Genomic DNA, 19142 nt, shown 5'->3' with positions numbered 1-19142 from the left:
CACTACATTTTAAAAGTTTTGGGTAAAAAAAACTATAGTAATACTATAATTGCACCTAAGGGAACATAATAATAAAATAAAAAAAACCATGTCATGACCCCTTTAAAATGTATTTTAAAACTATGAAATATCAAATAACACACTGCAGTTAAAATTATAACCAATTACTTTACATGTGCTTTCTTTAGTATAACACTTCAAATGAAGTGTATTTCTTTAAAACATGACAAAAAGATCATTACAACATAACGATTTGAAACATTATTTGCATAATTTTACATTATTGCAAAGTTCACCTTTTAAAGGTGCACTTAAAAGTGTGTTGAGAAACAGTACAGTACTCTTTAATACACTTAATTTCATTAATATTATACTAGTAGTAGTTTTTTTAATCTACTTTTAAAATGTTAAGTACACTACAAGTGCACTTCTTTTTCACAATGGATAGCTTAGCCAGAAATGATTTGTCACTCCAAACCTGACTTGCTGTCTTATGAGGAAGTTCACGCATATTTAAATCAACAAAATGAGTCATGTTTTACTGAATTATCCTTGCACCATCTAAAATATGTGTTTATGAACTTGGTTCAAGGCTGGTCATGTGACCTCAACATGGATGCCATTATGTAGAATAAAACAGTTATTTCACTGATGAGAAGAGAGGTTTTTTTTTTTTGCATGTTGCTGTTTTTTTTATATAAAAATCCATTCAATTTATGCTGAGCCTATTCAGTCAAAAAAAAAAAAAAAACTATGTTGCGATTATGCTATTTCCTGTTTTCGATGTCAGCCTGATTTACACCCTGGTTTATAGTAAAACCCTTTGTGTCCAATAAAATGTGCTAGATTCATTCTCTCATATCACCTATGTGAAATTCACCATTCACACACTGCATTACAATTTAGTTAATACAAACTTGTATCACTTTTCACTGGTATTAAAATTTTGACATTACAAAACTAGAATAGATCCCTGTAACATCAAACATCAAAGAAAGATTTAAAGTAAAAGCAGGTGAGGTTATGAAATGGATTGTGAAATGTAAGTTAATAGAAGTAAAGTTAAATGTGAGTTAGGGTTCAATATAATGAATACAATACAATATAGATTTGATAATAAATGTTGAAGATAATATATACTGTACAGTATATATGAGGAAGAAATGTTGCTAATGATTTTGAAAATGTGGCCATTCCAGCCAAATAATCAAAGACCTAAACTTACAAACAGCGTTCTACAATTCAGAACCTTTAGAACGAAAGTCATTTCAATTTCAGTTATATTTCCACTTGAGCTTGGTTCGGCACGGCAGGTAGAATGCGTGTAGAGACATCGCCACTCAGGATTGGTCAATAGCTGGCCAAGCGCGTTATTTGAAGTTAACACGAGTTAATAATAAAATTGTAAAAAATATCTGATCATTCTCCATAATGCTGTCGCTATTTTACATCTCATACCATCTGTAAACTCTTGTGTTAACAAGGCAACGACTGACGCATTTGTATTTACATTCCAAAGAGCTCCGTCATCAGTCCCACAGTGGAAAATGAAACCATATCCATACCGGCTGGGCCGGATCGGCACGGAATGGAACTGTTAAGCAATGAGAATGGTTGTCTCTGGCATTCTGTCTGCTTACAGAATTGTCTTTCATCTGTATACTAAAACATTAAGAAATTAACTTACATGTTAAAAAAAAATAAAAATTTTATTTAGTTTTTCACTCTAGTAAATTACATTCAAATGTCTCTCTGTAAATCACCATTATCAAATATTTGCATTACTGAGCCCTAGAGAGAAGTATGGGTAATCAGATGAGATGATGAGATGTTTAGTATGGATGTACCGCAAGTATATTAAAAGAGTGAATGGGGATGATGGGTGTCAAAGGTCACGCTAGCATGAGTGTGGGGTTGGTCTGCGAGGTTGGATTGTTTAGGTGAGGCAGCTCAACCCTGCTCAGATCTTGTTCAAAGTCTACAAGCCTCTAAACTCTAAGCAGGGGGCTGAGTGCAAACAAACAGGGACAAAGCGCGAGGGGTTTGATCTCAACACATACGTGCTGCATTCACCATTGCAGGATGTATACCTCTGTATACAAGGGTTTGAGAGCCGTCTGGCCTGACGCATCTGCAACACAGCGCACATTCATTAGGCACGGACACGGAAGAACAGGAGACAAAAGGGCTTTTCACACTGCGCTTAATCCTGGGTTAAGACAAGTACTTTCACTCGGCGGCCATCTTTGAAATGTCTGAATGTTTCTATAGGAACCGGAGCTTCTAACAGCAGCTGCAGTGACGCGATGACTTAACCAATCAGCGATTGGCTCTTATTTAGAAGGCGTGACTTATTCCGCCATATTGAGCGTTGCACTTTTCCCCATTCAAAACAATACGAGTGACGCATCTTGTGTTATTCTATAGACCTTATGCGCCAGAGAAACAAGCATGCAGCCATCTTTAGAATATTATCTTTGAACTTCCATTTTGCGGTAGCTCTGTATATTTCTATGGCATCGCTGTCGATGAGTAATTAACCGGTGAAATGGATTTACTTATTGTAGAGTAAACGAAAGTTATCATGAGCATTGCAATGTTTAAATCGGATGTCTTAACAAATGTCAGAAGATTTTAAAATGAGCCATTCATTCATAAATACGTAAGATCGCAGTGAAAATACAAGGTCTATAGTCTTTGGAAACGATTCAGTGTTAGAATGTTGCGACTAGATGCTTAGCAACCGACAGCCAATCGCGTGCCTCATATTCACATGTTTTGGACAGCCACAGAAACACCGATCATTGTATAAACAGTAGTTTCAGCATTTGAGGGGAGAAATGTCAAATGTTCTTCACTCCAATTGTAGCGTTTTCAGTCACTATTTCATTCTTACCTGTATATTCTGAAAAGTCAATTCAGGATTACCTTGATAGTACAGCCGGCAATATATAATATGAGGATGTGCAATGCTAGAGCCTTTATGTAAACATATAGCTTGCGCCGTTCATCTAATCAGTGACACCGACACCACAAATATAAAAATATGATTGTTAACCCAAGGTTTAAGAATGTAAATGGCTGCTTATAAATACCCAGGTTTAATTGTTAACCCTAGGTAAATTATGAGTGATGTGAAATGTGAACCAAGACGACACAGGATTCAGTTTACCCAGGATTTAGAATGAGCCAGGGTTAACTATTTTAAGTGTGAAAAGCCCAAGAGGGACCGACAGATACAAAAAGGGGAATAGTAGTGTGTGTCGTCTGCCAGTTTTTGAGGGGATAATGACAAAGGTTTAGATTTAGGGCGAACTATGCTTTTAAGAACTTTAGTTGTTCCATCGGCCAACATACAGTAAATAAGGGACATTTTGAAATTTGAAGAGAAACATGGTTGGGCAGGACATGGACAGTGTGGGTGGCTACAAAACATGTCAAAAATGGCAAATCAATCCAGAAGAGCACAAATCGGCTGAGAACTCAGAATGTGTCACTAAACAAAGTAAATTCTTACAGAGGCTGCTGAGCGTCCAGGACCCCGTTGGGCCACTATGGCCCCAGAGATAGCCTTGATCCAGCCGTGCATCTCCTCTGGGCTGTCCGACTGAGACAGAAAAATACAGACAGCTTTAATGTTTTTATGTTAAAGCATTTTGTAAATATGATTTTAAAAAAACAATCAATTAAAACATTTATTCATGCTTGAAATTATTTACATCAGTGGCTCTCAAACCTTTGAGACTAATTACCACCTCTGATTAAAATTACCAGAAAATGGCAAAAAAAAATTATTGCTAGAGCTTGGTGGTCACTGGGTTGCTGTATTTTTGGTTGCTAGGTGTTCCTTCTGCCCTAAAGTATAGAGGAAACAATACGCCCAATGGCTATACATCAATGAAAACAAAATTGGATGTATAAATGTAAAACAAATGTGTACATACAAAAAAATTGTTCAGGTGGGCTTTAGGGAGAGTCCAAGCAATGAATGTACGTGCCAAGAGAAAAAAACTAAACTGAAGCCCAGAAAGAAAAAGAAATCCTCCCCACACTTTGTGGCAAAAGAAAGATTAGCATTCAGTAAAATGAGCAGACTTATTATTCTATAAGAGGTCAGTGGAGCAAAAATAGGCCCTTCACACCAATCAGATCATACGTGTATCGCCATGATTGAACACATTACCACTAAAATAAAAAAGTCAATGACATCTGCATTGAAGTCCGATGATTCTTTTGTGAGTTTGACAGTTGATGAAATGTAATTGTGGCAAAATCTATTTCATTTACTTGAGAGCAGATATGACAGGCAGAGGGGATATTGAAAACATTTTCCTTGATCTTGTAGAGCTAGATAAAGGAACAACAGAGGCATTGTATCAAGCTCTTAAGAAGACCCCTTTGACAGCAGGTTTGGACAATGAATATTTAAAATCACACCTGATCAGCATTTCCACAGATGGAGCATCAGTCATGACAGAAAGAGAGAGTGGGCTGATTGCAAAGTTGACAAAAGACTTCTCTTTACTGAAGGGCATTCATTGTCTTGCGCACAAGCTAGAGTCGGCAGTGCACGATGAATGCACGTCTGTAATTGGATGTAGTTTACCACCAATCTAAAAGAAAAAGCCAGACTGCTCCGATGCTGCCACTCATGTTAAAATCTCACTGCTGAAGGTTGGGCAGATTTTCTCCATTCGCTGAGTTGTCATCAGTTTCAACACTGCCAGAGCTGTTTGGCAGGACTCTCCACATGCAGAATGTGTCTGTGGATGTTTCCTGCACCAATTTGTATCGGTGAAGGCAGTGAATTATTGAGGAAACTCAGCAGCACAGTTTTATTAAAGACTTTGCACTGACGAAAGATGTGCTGCGTGAGTTACAAAGCCTCTCCATAAATCTGCAAAATCGAAACACACCTCTCACTGATGCCAGTTGGTGGACCTGTTTGTCTATGGAGATCCTGGAGACCATGGAAACAACACCAGCAAACGCAGAAGTGAGGATGACATCATGCATGTTCAATGGAATCTCACTAGAAGCCACCAAGGAGAATATCAACAAGGAGCAGTTCCTTCAGGCCGCCATTTATAATCTCTCTGTACGTCTCCCTGACTCAGCTTACTGAGCTTCTGACACCCCTCAAACCTTCCTGTTGGCCCAAAAACGTAATTCCCTTGTCCTGTTTGGTGAAAAGGAAGCATCGTGGAGTACCCACTAGAGCTTCTATTGAGGAGTATAGGTTGTGGAAACTTGAAGGTGATAGTCCTGGGAAGATGATCAAGAGCCTGATTTCTGCTAGCAAAACCTACCTGGCCTCCTCAGATGAATATAAACGTAGCTTTTCAGCCATGAGTGATACTGTTAACAAGAGGAGAATTGCATGAAGGCCAAAAACATTTCTAGACATCAATGGCCCTCCAATAGAGCAGTTTGACCCCAAATCGTATGTGCTCTATTGGCTGAAAGATGACTATCGGCTGTCAACTGCAACCAAGACAGGAAGGCAAGCACAGAAAAAACCAGACAGACCACTGTTTTGCCATCCCTTTGCTGCTGTTTAAAGTCATAAACAGTTCTTTTTGACGTTACTGACTGCTACTTGATTACTGCTTTCTGAGGGTGCTTTCACATCTGTAGTTCTGCATTTGGACCGGACTAAGGACGAAAAATAATACTTTGTAGCATTTTTTCAGGCGTTTTGGTTCCTTTTCACACCACACTGATTGCTCTGGTCCGAATCAGTTGATGAGTTGATGAAACGAACCAAAATGCAGTCACGTGACAACATCCACATCACTCGTTGGCCATATGTGTCTTGAACGCATTTCCACAACTGCACTTCGATTGGTCAGAATTAACGTGCGGGGAAATTCCAACAGAACTCTTGGAAGTAAACAAAGAAGAGGAAAATCCGGCAGACAACGCTTTTTACTATGGAGAGACTGCGTGGGCTGATTGTATCCCTGGTCATAGTTTATTATATAGGCAAAAATGTGGAGTTCTTTGGCATTTGGGTCTGTTCGAGGTCAGATCACGTTCTCACCACAAACAAACTGCTCCAGAGTTCGTTTGAAAGCGTACCGAGACTACCTCTCCGCGGAGGTCTCGGTATGCTTGTTTGGTCCGCTTTTGGTGCGCACCCGAGTGCGATTGCTGCATTCACACCTGCCCAAACTAACCGCACCAAGGGGGACAAAGAACTCTAGTGCGATTCAACCGAACTAAATGAGGCAAGTGTGAAAGCACCCTGAGACATTATGAAATAATTATTCCTGAGCCATTGCTGAATCTGACAGTGATACCATCCAGTGAGTTTGGAAGACATTGATTATCTTCGACTGTTTTTGAGACATTTTAATGTATTTCGTATTTCACATGCTTGTATGGGTCTTCAAGTGCCTTAATATGTAGTCCCCTGGTTCTTTTGCAAAAGTTGCACATTTGGGTCTGCTGCTTTGTCACCCTCTAAATCCAGTATTACTTGGAGAAAGCCATTTAAGAGAAGAAAAGTACAATCAAAAAACTCTGGACTTCTGGTAGCACCTAGGATATCTAAGTCCACTAAAGGAGGGAGAGCGTTTTCACACTTGGCTCCTAAACTCTGGAATAGTCTTCCTGATAATGTTCAGGGCTCAGACTCACTCTCCAAGTTTAAAATCTAGATTAAAGACACACCTCTTTAGCCAAGCATTCATATAATGCATCGCATAACCTTGTACTCTAGTTACATCAAATAAAACGTGCATTTCTTAGATCTTACTTAGATTTCTTGCAGTATCTTAGAACTGACATCTGGACATATGGAGATAACTTGGACACAGTCACCTCTGAAAACACATTACTCTAAATTGTAATGTAGACATTCATTTTCTGTAAAGCTGCCTTGAAATGATATGTATTGTGCAAAGCGCTTTACAAATAAATGTGAATTGAATTGAATAAATAACTATGACTTCTCTTTTATTTCATAATGTTATGACTTTATTCTCACAACTTTACTTTATTCTTGAAAAACGCATATTCTCAAATCATATAAATCTATTTTATTCTTCTTTTTTTTTTACCTGCAACTGAAACTCCATTGTAATATGCATTTAGTTCACCATCAAATATCAATGCATAAATTACATCAAATTAACATGAATTTGAAATTCGTACCTGCATGTAGAAAGTTCTTGAGGTAGTAACCAGTTCAAAAAGATTGTCCCTCATCATCAAGTCACTAAAATCAATATCAGACACAACATAATTATAGGGAACATTTTCGATCGTTGAAACATTACAGCAGCGCAGATGCATGATGAGAAAGCTGTTATTGTTTATTAATGTTTGCTTGTGCACTATTTTGAAGGGTCTGCCCAAGTCCCAAACTATGGAACCTTTAGACATTGTGAAATTTTAGAAATTTGTCACATGGTAACATTAACTGCCAGGAGATAAATACAAAAATATAACAAGTTCCATTTGTTCAATGTGTGATTTCATCCGGAAGATGGCATTTTTAAAATTCTCATCTGCAAGTTATTGCTAAAGTCACGAATGTTTCATAAAAAAGTCTTGTCAGCTTTTTCACATTTATGATGTAGAATGTGAGTGAATCTGCTCTTTTGAGATGTTAAGCAGATGTTTCTACTCAAATAAGATGGTTCAAATAGAGTGCAATGCTATCCAGATGATTTAGCAGACGCATTAAACATGTATGTTCCGTATTGTGATGCACATCCGAGTGTAATGAATTATCAAAAAAGAAAAAATGTTGTGGTTGGTTTTGTGCATGTGGGTGTTCAATTGTGATCGGATTGACGAAAATGCATCTTAATACTAGGTGTAAACAGGGCCTAAGTAAGCCATCGAGACACTTGTTGAGCATTGCGTGACATTTGTTTTAACAGTTCGTCAACCTCTGGCTAAACCAATGGCGTGAGTATGGGGAGGGACTTCCTGTTTGTTGAGCAAATGAAAGACGGGGTATAGCAGAAGCATATTTGGAAACAATTTGACAAAAAACAAAACAAAAAGCATATAAGAAGCAGTACTGACCTTTGTTTACACTCCTGCACCTTATTTACTTCTTTCAGAGGAACAACTCGTAATGGTTCTCGATCCTAAAAACAGAGTTTCATTCAGCTAATTATTAGTCTTTAGTTCATGTGACTGTACAAGCACTGAACAAACATTCCAGCTGTGCTGAGTGTGTGCAGAGAGGAAGTACAGGCCCGAGCAGGATGAAATCACACAGCGAGCGCAGGCCTGTGATTATCAGCCCTGAAATAGACTTTATTGACATATACTGTATGATTTAGCCTTTGACCAAGCCTCATTCCTGCCTACAATATGCCTGCGCTCCTCACACACACACACACACACACACACACACACTTGAATTTGTGGTTTACGGGGACTCTCCATAGGCGTAATGGTTTTTATACTGTACAAACTGTATATTCTCTCCGCCTACACTAACCCTGAAACCTACCCATCACAAAATAACTTTCTGTATTTTTTAAATAAAAACAAAACACTGTTTTAGTCTGCTTTTCAACTCATTTGGTTTACGAGGACACAGGAAGTGTCCTCATACACCATGTTTATATAGTAATACCATGCCATTATACACATTTGTGTACTCATAAACCACACACGCACACACACACAGTATGATTTCTGACAGTTTCACATTTGAACATAGGTCAAGAATTGTATTTTGGATTAAATATGAAACCTATCAGGTAGTACATATATTGCTATATTATTTATAGCATGTTAGATATATTTGTACAGTATCATATTGTATTTGTATAATGCTTTGCATTATGCTTTGTATTTGTACAATGCTTTGCATTATTTACACATGGACTGTTGTGTGATCATATGTATGTGTACTGTATATGAACATGGCTCATCTTATCATAATTTAGGGTCAGAACTATCTAAGAACACAAAAAAATATTTAGACCTAAATTTAAGATTTATGTATTTGAATTGCGTATACAATTTCCACATTTTTTTGTTTGTCAGTCATGAAACAGGTTCCAAACAGGTAAGATGCACTCAAAAAAAGAATAATCATGGTATATTTTTGATTTTATTTAAATAATATTTTAAAAAATAATTTATTCAAATTACTCAAATGAAACATGTTCAATGTGAAAAAAATATTAATATATTCATAAAAAGCATGGACATGGTTAAAATATGGCTAGCTGTGGAACAAGGTCAAATGGATTTACATATGTTGATACATATATAACCCTGGTTATTATAAATTTAAAACACATTCAGTTTATTAGAACTATAACAGAAAACGCACCTGTGTTATTTATGTATGACTGACAAATATATCACACACTAAGCTTATTAGTTTGTTTATGTTAAAATGTGAACATTTTGTCAGCATAAAAAAAAAATGTAGGCCTAATATAGTTTTCACTGTCAGAGGCAGAAGATCAGTCTCTGCTATTCTTAACTTCATGGGAATAAAAATAATTAGGCTACTATAAATCTGTGGGAAATAATGTTTGTCAAAAACTTTCAACAGGAAGTTGTGTGTTTGAACAGTGGAACGACTCTCCATTGTTCTGCCCCCTCAGTCAAAACAATGTATAACCGTTTACCAGAATTTTAAACCACTACAGCCGAAAAGTGAGCCAATTATGGCTCCCTCATCAGGCAAGAAGACACAGAAGTTGCTTTTTTTGTAAGAGGAAACGTATGTCATGTGCCAAACAACTGTCCACCCATCCGCACTCCCCAACACTTTACCCGTAGGGCAAGTCATTCACAATGTTTAAAGCAGGGCTTCAAAACCCAGGGTTGGAATTGGCAGTAACCTTTCAAAATTACAATAGCTCACTGAACTTCACTCTAAAATGAAAATGAATTCATCATTTACTCACCCTGGTGTAGTTGCAGTATTACGTTCTTTCTTTTTCAGACCACAAAAGGAGAATTAAAAATAAAATAAAAAATGTCCTAAACGCGCTCGTCCACATAATGGCAGTGAATAGTGACCAGCATAAAGCTTTTCAAAAAAAAAAGATTCACAAGTATCACATAATTATCCAATGCAGCGTGTAATATATTACATGTGTTCTGGGGGTGTATGATAGGGTTTGGTGAAAAACAAACTGGAAATGTATGTATTATTTAATGAAAATCCTGACCTTGCCCGCTGGTCTGTGCTCGACTCGACCATGTTTTTATTTTATTTTATATAATGTGTGCTTTTTCTGGGCGAGTCGGAGTGAACTACTTTGCTAATAGAGTGTCAAGGTTAGGAATTTTGTTCAATTTTGTTGGGTCTCGGTGATGCTCTGGGGCTGCTTTGCATCCTCTGGCACTGGAAACCTGCAGCGTGTGGAAGGCAAGATGGATTTATTGAAGTATCAGGAAATCCTGGGAGAAAACGTCATGCCGCCAGTGAGCTTGGGCGTGATTGGCCCTTCCAACAGGACAATGATCCCAAGCATACCTCAAATTCCACCAAGGCTTGGTTTCTAGAAGAAGTCCTGGTAGATTCTACAGTGGCCATCACAGTCACCTGACTTAAACCCCACAGAAAATCTCAGGTGGGATTTGAAGGCGGCGTTTGCAGCACGCAAACCCAAGAATATTACTGAACTGGAGGCCATTGCTCATGAGGAATGGGTTAAGATTCCTCAGAACAGCTGCCAGAAGCTGGTGTCTGGTTATAGGTCTCGTGTACAGCAGGTCATAACAGCAAAGGGGTGTTCTACTAAGTACTAAAGATGCTAGCCATGAAGGGGTTGAATAATTTTGAGACTGCAGAAGTCATTAAAAGTTGCATTTTCAGTTAAATTATGGTAAACCACTAGAAACATTTGTTGTGTTGAGCTATTTCTATTAATTGTGTTTGATTTGTTTATTTTGGCCAATAAACCTTATTTGCAATGGGGGTTGAATCATTTTGATTGCAACTGTATATATATATAAAATGCGTCAGAATATTTTTTAATAAAACAAACTTATTTTTGTTTCTAAATATAATTATAAGTTTATCAAAATTATCAAAATTTAAAAAGGAAATGTGCTTCCTGTGTATTCCTAAAGCAATCGCCACTGATGCAGACATGTTTAGACACAGACTGACTGTTAATACACAGCAAGAGGAATTCATAACACGGTGAGCAAGTTCAAGCAACCACCCAAGCACGTGCGCACACACAAACACACACATTAGACACATGCTTTCACTCCCACATGAGTCACTGGTCTAATTCTGGGGGCACATATGTAAATATGCTTCATTGCTGAAATGAGATTGGACACAGGATCAGATGGCATGAACAATACACAGGCCGGACTTTCACTTATCAGATGGGAGCTTACAGACGGGCTCATGGACGCACAGGTGCAAAACACAATGAAAACAAAGAGTCAAACAGGTCAATGGGTTCTAGCAGCATTCAAAGACGCAGGACTCTGGAGACATGGAGGAGGAGGTAGAAAGAGAGGGAGAGACTGACCATTTCTGATTTAAAGTAGCTGAGTGCATTGTCATCCAGCATGAAGTATCTTCTCTTCCAGTTTTTCATCTACAGAGAGACAAAAAAACACCTCAGTTCGCAGAATTTAAAGGCATGTAGGCAGTATGATTATGCATTTGACATGACAGATGTTCATGTTGGACACTAAAATGTTTTGGTCGGTTTAATAAGAATCCACACAATCAGGAGGTTTTTTTTTGCGTGGGGGCGAAAACATTCCCCACATAGACATTGTTTATGTTTGAGTTGGTCCTGTGCCAAAAAGCTGCTTGATCTGAAGGTGACTTTGGTGTGAACTGTGCTTTATACATTGCTATGCTACCTACTATACAACCTGGTTATTTTTTCCCCTGTGACATTTCACCTAAATTTCACTAATGTGAACGCACCTTTAAAAGCCTGATGTATCAAACATGTTACTCATCAAAAAAACACCTCAACTTTTTTGTATACATTTTTTTATTTTATCTAAATATTCAATAAACTATTAATTATGTCAGGCTTTTACAGATTTAACGGCACATTATCGTTTCATGCATTCTGCACTTCTTACTTACCACAGCTCCCTGCTTGACACAAAATCCGGCTTTTATGACCGACTGGTCCTGGTTACTCCGGCTCAGGTAATACGGCAGCGGACCATGAGGTTTCCTCAGCCCGCTCCTGTCTGCACCGTTCTGATCTTCACCCTGTTCCTGAAAACAAATGCAATGCAACATTTAACACATTCATTTTTTTTTTTTATTTAAATGCATTTCATTAGTATAACCCAGTGTTATTTTGGTCTTTATTTGAGTTTTTAGTAATTGTATGTGTTTTTGTCAATTTATTCGTTTTTTAGGTTTAATTTATTTTAAGTTTTAGTGCTTCAACTTCAACTTATTTCAGTTTATTGCCAAGGAAGTTTAGTTTAGTTGAAGTTTTTCAATTTTACATTTTATTTTATTTCAATTAACATAATGTTTTAATAGTTTGAGTTTTACACTGGTATGAACTATGTATCGGCTGCAGTGTGACCTGTGTGGTGGTGATGATGGGCACTCCTGCGATGATCTCGGTCTTGTAGGACACTTGTTTTGTGGTGCCCGACGTGTCCACACACGCTTCTGCTGTATTATGAGCCACTTGCTCGCCTGACTTCGGCACCTGGAGAAGAAACGAGGAAACAAACCTGTGTGAAAAACCACATTCTATATACAAGTATTTGAGAGTATTTTTAATTCCCAAAGCATAGACAAGGACAATCAATTCCGGGTCAAACCGTTCCATTTGGAATCCATGTATAATTTATATCCTGGATGCTGCCCAAAATGTGCTCAAAAATACCGGATCCTGAGCTGACTTCACATATTATGGGAAAATCAAAGAGAAAAACAAGACAAACCCAAGAGATTTATATATAATATATTTGCTTCTGCTGTATTTTATTATTGTCTTATGACCAACTGTTCAATCCTTCAATAACAGCTTCTTTGTAAATTACAGATTCACAAAACAATCTATACTGACATGTGTCGCTCAAATTGATTAAATTTAACTGAAATCACCAGGGAGCTTATGAAAATAAACTTCAGTTACATGTTACCTATTAAGTTTCGTATCAATTACAAAGTATTGTTACTGACTTATAAAGCCCTAAATGGTTTAGCTCCTGTGTATTTAAGAGATCTTCTATCGCCATATATTCCATCGCGCTCTTTAAGATCGCTAAATTCGAGGCTTCTGGTCGTACCTAGGATAACTAAGTCCACTAAAGGAGGGAGGGCGTTTTCACATCTAGCTCCTAAACTCTGGAATAGCCTTCCTGATATTGTCCGAGGCTCAGACTCGCTCTCCCAGTTTAAAACTAGATTAAAGACGCATCTCTTTAGCCAAGCATTCACATGATGCATCTCATACCTTTTATACTACAGATAAATCAGATCAAATGCATTCATATTATGAACAGCAGCTACGCTAATTATTTCCCATCTGCCTTTTTTGTTGTTATCTCGGGACGCCTGTCCCTATAACTCAAATAGAGTTCGTCAGCTCCAGTTATGTATCCAGCCTCTCATGGAGACTTCAGATGCCCCAACGCCTGTGATGAGACGACTCGACGCCTGTGAAGAGACGACCCAACGCCGGCGATATGTTATGCCCTAAATTTTATGATTAACTAACTGTATTTTTGTATGTATATTTTTGAAATGCATTTCTGTAAAGCTGCTTTGAAACAATATGTATTGTGAAAAGCGCTATACAAATAAACTTGAATTGAATTGAATTGAATGTTTCTAATGATGAGATTCTTCAGATGAATCTGCAGAGCTGTAGGTGCTACACACACTTTCAAAGTCAGGGTTGTTCTTTTTGTTCTTTTTCTTTTTTGGGGTCCTTATATTCAGCAAGGACACATTAATTTGAGCAAAAGTGATAGTTCAGACATTTATAATGTTGCAAAAAAAATATTAAAATAAAGCTGTTCTTTTAACATTTCTAATAAAAAATAAACCCGAAATGTATCAAGGTGTCCACAAAAATATTAAGTAGCACAACGGTTTTCAAAATTGATAACAATAATAATAAAAGTTTCTTGAGCACCAAATAAGCATATTAGAATAGTTTCTGAGGGATCATTTAACTGAATACTTTGGCAATGGCTGCTGAAAATTCAGTTTTGCAATGAAGAATAAATTAAAAGTATATAGCAAAGTTTGTAATGCTTTTTATGTTATAATATTGGAATAAAAATACTGAAGATGTTTTCCCTCTCAGAATAAATAAATAATTTGACCTGGGCCAGCAGACACAGTGATAAACCGCCTGCTAGTAAAGTTCGACTGACACTAAAGCAGCATCTGTGGGGATGGCAGTTCATCGCTCACTGCCTTCAGGCTAAAAACACTACACTGATCAATACAACATCACTACACATGCTGGCACTACACACTCTGACCCAAAACAAACTGTCAGTTGTAATCGTCTTAACAACTTAGCATTCAGTGGCAAAAATATGCACCATACACAGCCATTAACATTCAAAACAATGTAATTAGCAGCATATAATTGTGATTTGACATTGTCTATGCATCATAAATGTCCTAATAAAATGATTAAGCCAATATTGACTTTGCAGAAAATCTGGATGCCTGGCAATACACCAAAATTAATTAAATATTTTGTAAAAGCAGGAAAATAAAAAGCAGGAAAATTGTCTTTGTTAAAAAAAATAAAAATAAAAACACAGACGTAATATTTATCTATTTCAGGAAGCTTTGCGCCGTGCTGCTTATATTTATTAAGCAGTATAAATGCCCCTTCCTGCGGGCAAAACAAGACGTCTGTGGACGACAGTCTGAAGCAAACGACTGCTGGGACGACATTTCACAGAAAATAAGTTGAATGAGAATTTTAGAATGACACGACTATATTGACTATATTTAACAACAACAGCTTGTTCTGACCGTCGTCATGTCACATGTGCAGAACTTTCATGTTTTGGTTTTCAATCCAATCATGTCCTATCGAATGGATTATAAAAGGTATAACCCTCCCTTACAATCCGAATTAATCAGATTTAGCCAATTCATTCTCACTGACGTGGTTACATATAACATCTTTATTCCGCCTGTGCAGTCCGATTACAAGCGTATTTAGTCCAGACGTTTTAGGAAAAAAGGGTGAACAAATTGCAACAGAATCAAACTCAACTGATTTTGTATCCTCCATATGTCATGACTAAGGGAAAAAAAAGCCCCGAAGAATCCCATTAGGGGAAAGTTCAGAAAAAGACCCAAATATATCCTATTCATACGCCTATTCATTATTTTTGTCACATGAATAGGGTAAAAAAATGTAACCTTTAGATATCACCATGAAAATAAAAATTTAAAATGAAGTTAATTACTTGTATCAAGACAAACAAAAAAAGTATTACAAGTTTTTTTTAAATTGTTTGTTAACATGGACAAACAGTGCATAATCTAATTAAAGATGTGCTAATTTGCATAAATACCACAACAGTGCAAGATAGGGCCCTATCTACCTGGCAGTCTATCCAAAAAAGGAGTCGCATAACATTCTAACATTGCAACATTACAATCTAAAAACTAAATAATGCTTTTTAAAGAAGTAGTTAAATTTACTAAACTTGATATGAAAATAAATACAAACAAAACTGATATCATAAAATTACACTTGTAGGTTTGAAATTCTTTAGCACATTTATGTTCACCAACAACAACAAATATTCAACAAATATTTTAGCAAAATATATTTATAATTTAGTGTTAATGCATATTTTTAATGTGCTAATGTCAGAACTATTGTGCTCCGTCTGTTCGGCGGCGCTTGTTCACGGAAGTTTAGCCTGCAGAAGCTCCTCCAGTCTTGACAGCAAAATGGAAATATTTGCTTAACTTTCTAACATTTACAGATGGAGAACATGTCCGTGGAATGTAAGTTATGCACTGAGGAAATTATTGGATGTCACATCATTATTAATAGAGGTATATTTGTTTCCGCCAATCGCTGCACAAGTGAAGCTTACGTACGATGATGAAAACACGTTAGTGCGAGCCCTCCCGGAACCCATAGAGAATGCATTGGAGTGTCTGCAGTTCGGGAAAAAAAATTTTTTGTATGGAAGTCTATGGGAACACTCAGGGCGATTCTCGGCCAGAGTGAAATCGCCCAAAAAGAGGCGGTACTCCACAGAACGTGACTTGACGCTGATTGGACTTTATCCAGAGGCAGAACAGTGACTGCTAGCGTAACTCTGCGGTTGAATGCGAATGTGATTGAAAAAGTCCCTTTCACACTTTGGTGGTGCGTTGCCCAATCGCCCTAATGAAGAAACCGCCCCTGGTTGACTCGATGTTTTCTAGTTAGTGATGCATCATACTATGGTGGTTATGCAGTGAGTTAAGTCATTGTATGGGAAACTAAACCTGGTTAGTAAGACTCACTGTGATTTTGGTGGCGTTGTTGAGTGCGCTGACCCACTCCACTAAATCCTGCTTGTCATTCGCCTGCAAGTAAAACTTCCTCATTCCAGCATTGATAACTGTGGGAAGACACACAGATTTATATTTAAACAATCTGGAGGTGTTGATATAATTACATTATTGTGCCATAATGGATTTGGCAACATGTCAGCCAAACAGTCTCTTCCCCTTTTTAGTGCGCATTTCTAGGCCTGAATTGGTGCTGTCACACAAGGACTTTTAGAGCGCACCTGGGTTTGTTTGACTTCAAAAGTTGGTTAATTTCAGATGATGTGAATGCTGTTTAACAAACTTGCACACCAGGGTTAGTAGTTAACTAAAACTAAACCAATAAAACAATTTTTTACTAGAAATAAAATAAACTTACGCTTAAATTGAGTTTTTGTTTTATTTTTAGTGCTGGGCAACGATTAATCGCATCCAAAATAAAAGTATGTTTACACATAATATATGTGTGTGTCCTGTGTATAATCATTTTGTATATATAAATACATACAAATGCATGTATACATTTAATAAATATTTACATGTAAATGCTGTGCCTGTATATATATATAATTTATTTATTTATTATATAAAAAAATTATATATACATATAAAATGTTTTTAAATATATATATTCATGTGTGTATTTATATATACAAAATAATTATACTCAGTACACAGATATTATACAAACACAAACTTTTATTTTGGATGTGATTAATCGTGATTAATCGTTGCCCAGCACTACAATTTTATTTAAGCTATTTGCCAAGGCAACATTTCTCATATTTATTTAGTTAAACTTGATGTACCAAAATAACTAAAACTAAAATGTGGTGTTAAACACAGCCAGGTACTGCAGAGGTGTGGACCCAGCACACATAAAACTTAACATAAGACTTTTTAGTTTTTTTTTATGTGCAAAAAAACTAATTAAATCACCTGTCATATCAAGACTCAACTTCCCAACATAATAGCATGCCATAATACTGGCATACTGTCTTACTACATAACAATAAAAGTATGGACTTGCCCATGACAAGTGAAGAACACTAGTAGGTGAAGTGAGACATAGTTAACATTACAGAATGAAAAATTATTCATTTCCATTAATTCATTTCAGGATGGTCGAAAAATAAGGTCCTATTCACACAGAATGCGCTTTTGCATTGAGACGCAGGTCAATGGAATGAAAAAAAAAGAAAAAAAGAAGTTAAACGTTTTTAATTTTTTTATTAAACATAAGCACTGCGCTTTAAGAAGAAGAAGGAAAAAAAGAGCAACGGCCAAATCCATTTTTCTAAAGCACGTTTACATTGAAAAACAACAGCTCCTAATATTACACACTTCACACTAGGACACTCAATATGTGACTACGTTTAGTATCTGTATTATGCTGCTCGCACACATATGATGTCTCAAACACTCTTGACAGTGGCCTGTAGTCTAACTCCAACGAGAAGTCCCAAAACCTAATGTGTGTGATTGTCTCTGGCTCTGATCTCAGAAACAATAGCTGGGGTCAGGGGTCATGGTCTAACATGCCCTTTGGTCACCCTTCCTTCAGCACACTGCATCCTCTGAGAAACATGGAGAGAGAATCGCTTGCTTACCGAAGCAGAACTCCGCCTTTGGACGCAACTTGGTGGCATCGCTAACCTTTAATGAAGAAATAAGAGCAGATTGATAACACTGTACACATGCACACACACATATTTAAAGGTGCACTAAATCATTCTCCACTATAAAAACATTATGCCGCAAAATGAGAAATCTGTTTGTACATGTACATCAGGGTCGGAAATTCATTTTTCATTAAGGTAAAATATTTGCCAGTAATTCTTTATTTATTTATTTTATCTTTGTAGGGCAATTTTTATAAACACCTTAGTAAATGACCAATATGAGACCAATACAACTTTATCAACAACAAAAAAGTCATCTTAACACTGCAAATGTGAAACAGAAGCTGCATCTGACACGGCATGTTTATTCACTGCTTAATGTTGCACTAAGGTGGCATACATGTATTTTTTTTTTTTAATTACATAATGTTGTATAATGCAAACAGCATTATGTATGCCATCCTGCGAGCTCTCCATTGGCTACCAGTCAAATTTAGGATTGACTATAAAATTCTCCTATTCGTGTACAAATTTCTGCTTCATCTTGCTCCAAGTTACCTGTCTGAACTTCTACATTCCTATAGTCCGTCCCGTGAACTAAGATCTAGTAATCTATTTATACTCACTGTTACGGTTCCTTATACTAGGCTTAAATGTAGAGACAGAGCCTTTTCGGTGGTAGGGCCTAGATTGTGGAACAGCTTGCCGGCACAACTTAGAGTAGCTCCTTCTCTATCAATTTTTACATCTCTGGTGAAAACCCATTTGTTTTCCTTAGCTTTTAATACTTGTTAATGCCACTACTCTGTATGTTTTAATTTTGATTTTGTCTATTTGACTTCATTGTTTTCTGTTTTAAATCTGTACATGTAGTTTCTTAGCTGTTTTCCCCTTGATTTTTAGCTTATGCTTGTACAGCACTTTGTCAAGTCAAGTCACCTTTATTTATATAGCGCTTTTTACAATACAGATTGTATCAAAGCAGCTTCACAGTGATAACATGAAAATAATACAAAAAACAATTTCATCATCGTCCA

At 36.9% G+C, this 19142-nt stretch overlaps 1 protein-coding gene across 6 annotated transcripts in view; it reads right to left on the bottom strand.

Moving 5' to 3' along the window:
* plekha1b (pleckstrin homology domain containing, family A (phosphoinositide binding specific) member 1b) overlaps positions 1–19142 on the bottom strand; it is a 65618-nt gene that overhangs the window by 5497 nt on the left and 40979 nt on the right. For 2 of the 6 annotated variants that reach the window (XM_079595779.1, XM_079595781.1), the window contains exons 4-12: positions 18094–18139; positions 16457–16554; positions 12525–12653; positions 12065–12202; positions 11487–11555; positions 8041–8105; positions 7159–7222; positions 3518–3607; positions 2061–2131 (exon numbers count right to left, since the gene is read on the bottom strand). In XM_079595779.1, coding sequence (XP_079451905.1) covers positions 2061–2131; positions 3518–3607; positions 7159–7222; positions 8041–8105; positions 11487–11555; positions 12065–12202; positions 12525–12653; positions 16457–16554; positions 18094–18139 — 770 coding nt within the window. The remainder of the gene's footprint in view (positions 1–2060; positions 2132–3517; positions 3608–7158; positions 7223–8040; positions 8106–11486; positions 11556–12064; positions 12203–12524; positions 12654–16456; positions 16555–18093; positions 18140–19142) is intronic. The other 4 variants (XM_079595778.1, XM_079595783.1, XM_079595782.1 and 1 more) reach the window with 3 other exon arrangements.

Source organism: Phoxinus phoxinus (assembly GCF_949152265.1).
Source record: "Phoxinus phoxinus genome assembly, chromosome: 21".
Classification (NCBI taxonomy): domain Eukaryota; kingdom Metazoa; phylum Chordata; class Actinopteri; order Cypriniformes; family Leuciscidae; genus Phoxinus; species Phoxinus phoxinus.
Note: the sequence above shows the minus strand (reverse complement) of the source record. Positions and strands in the feature narration are given on the sequence as shown.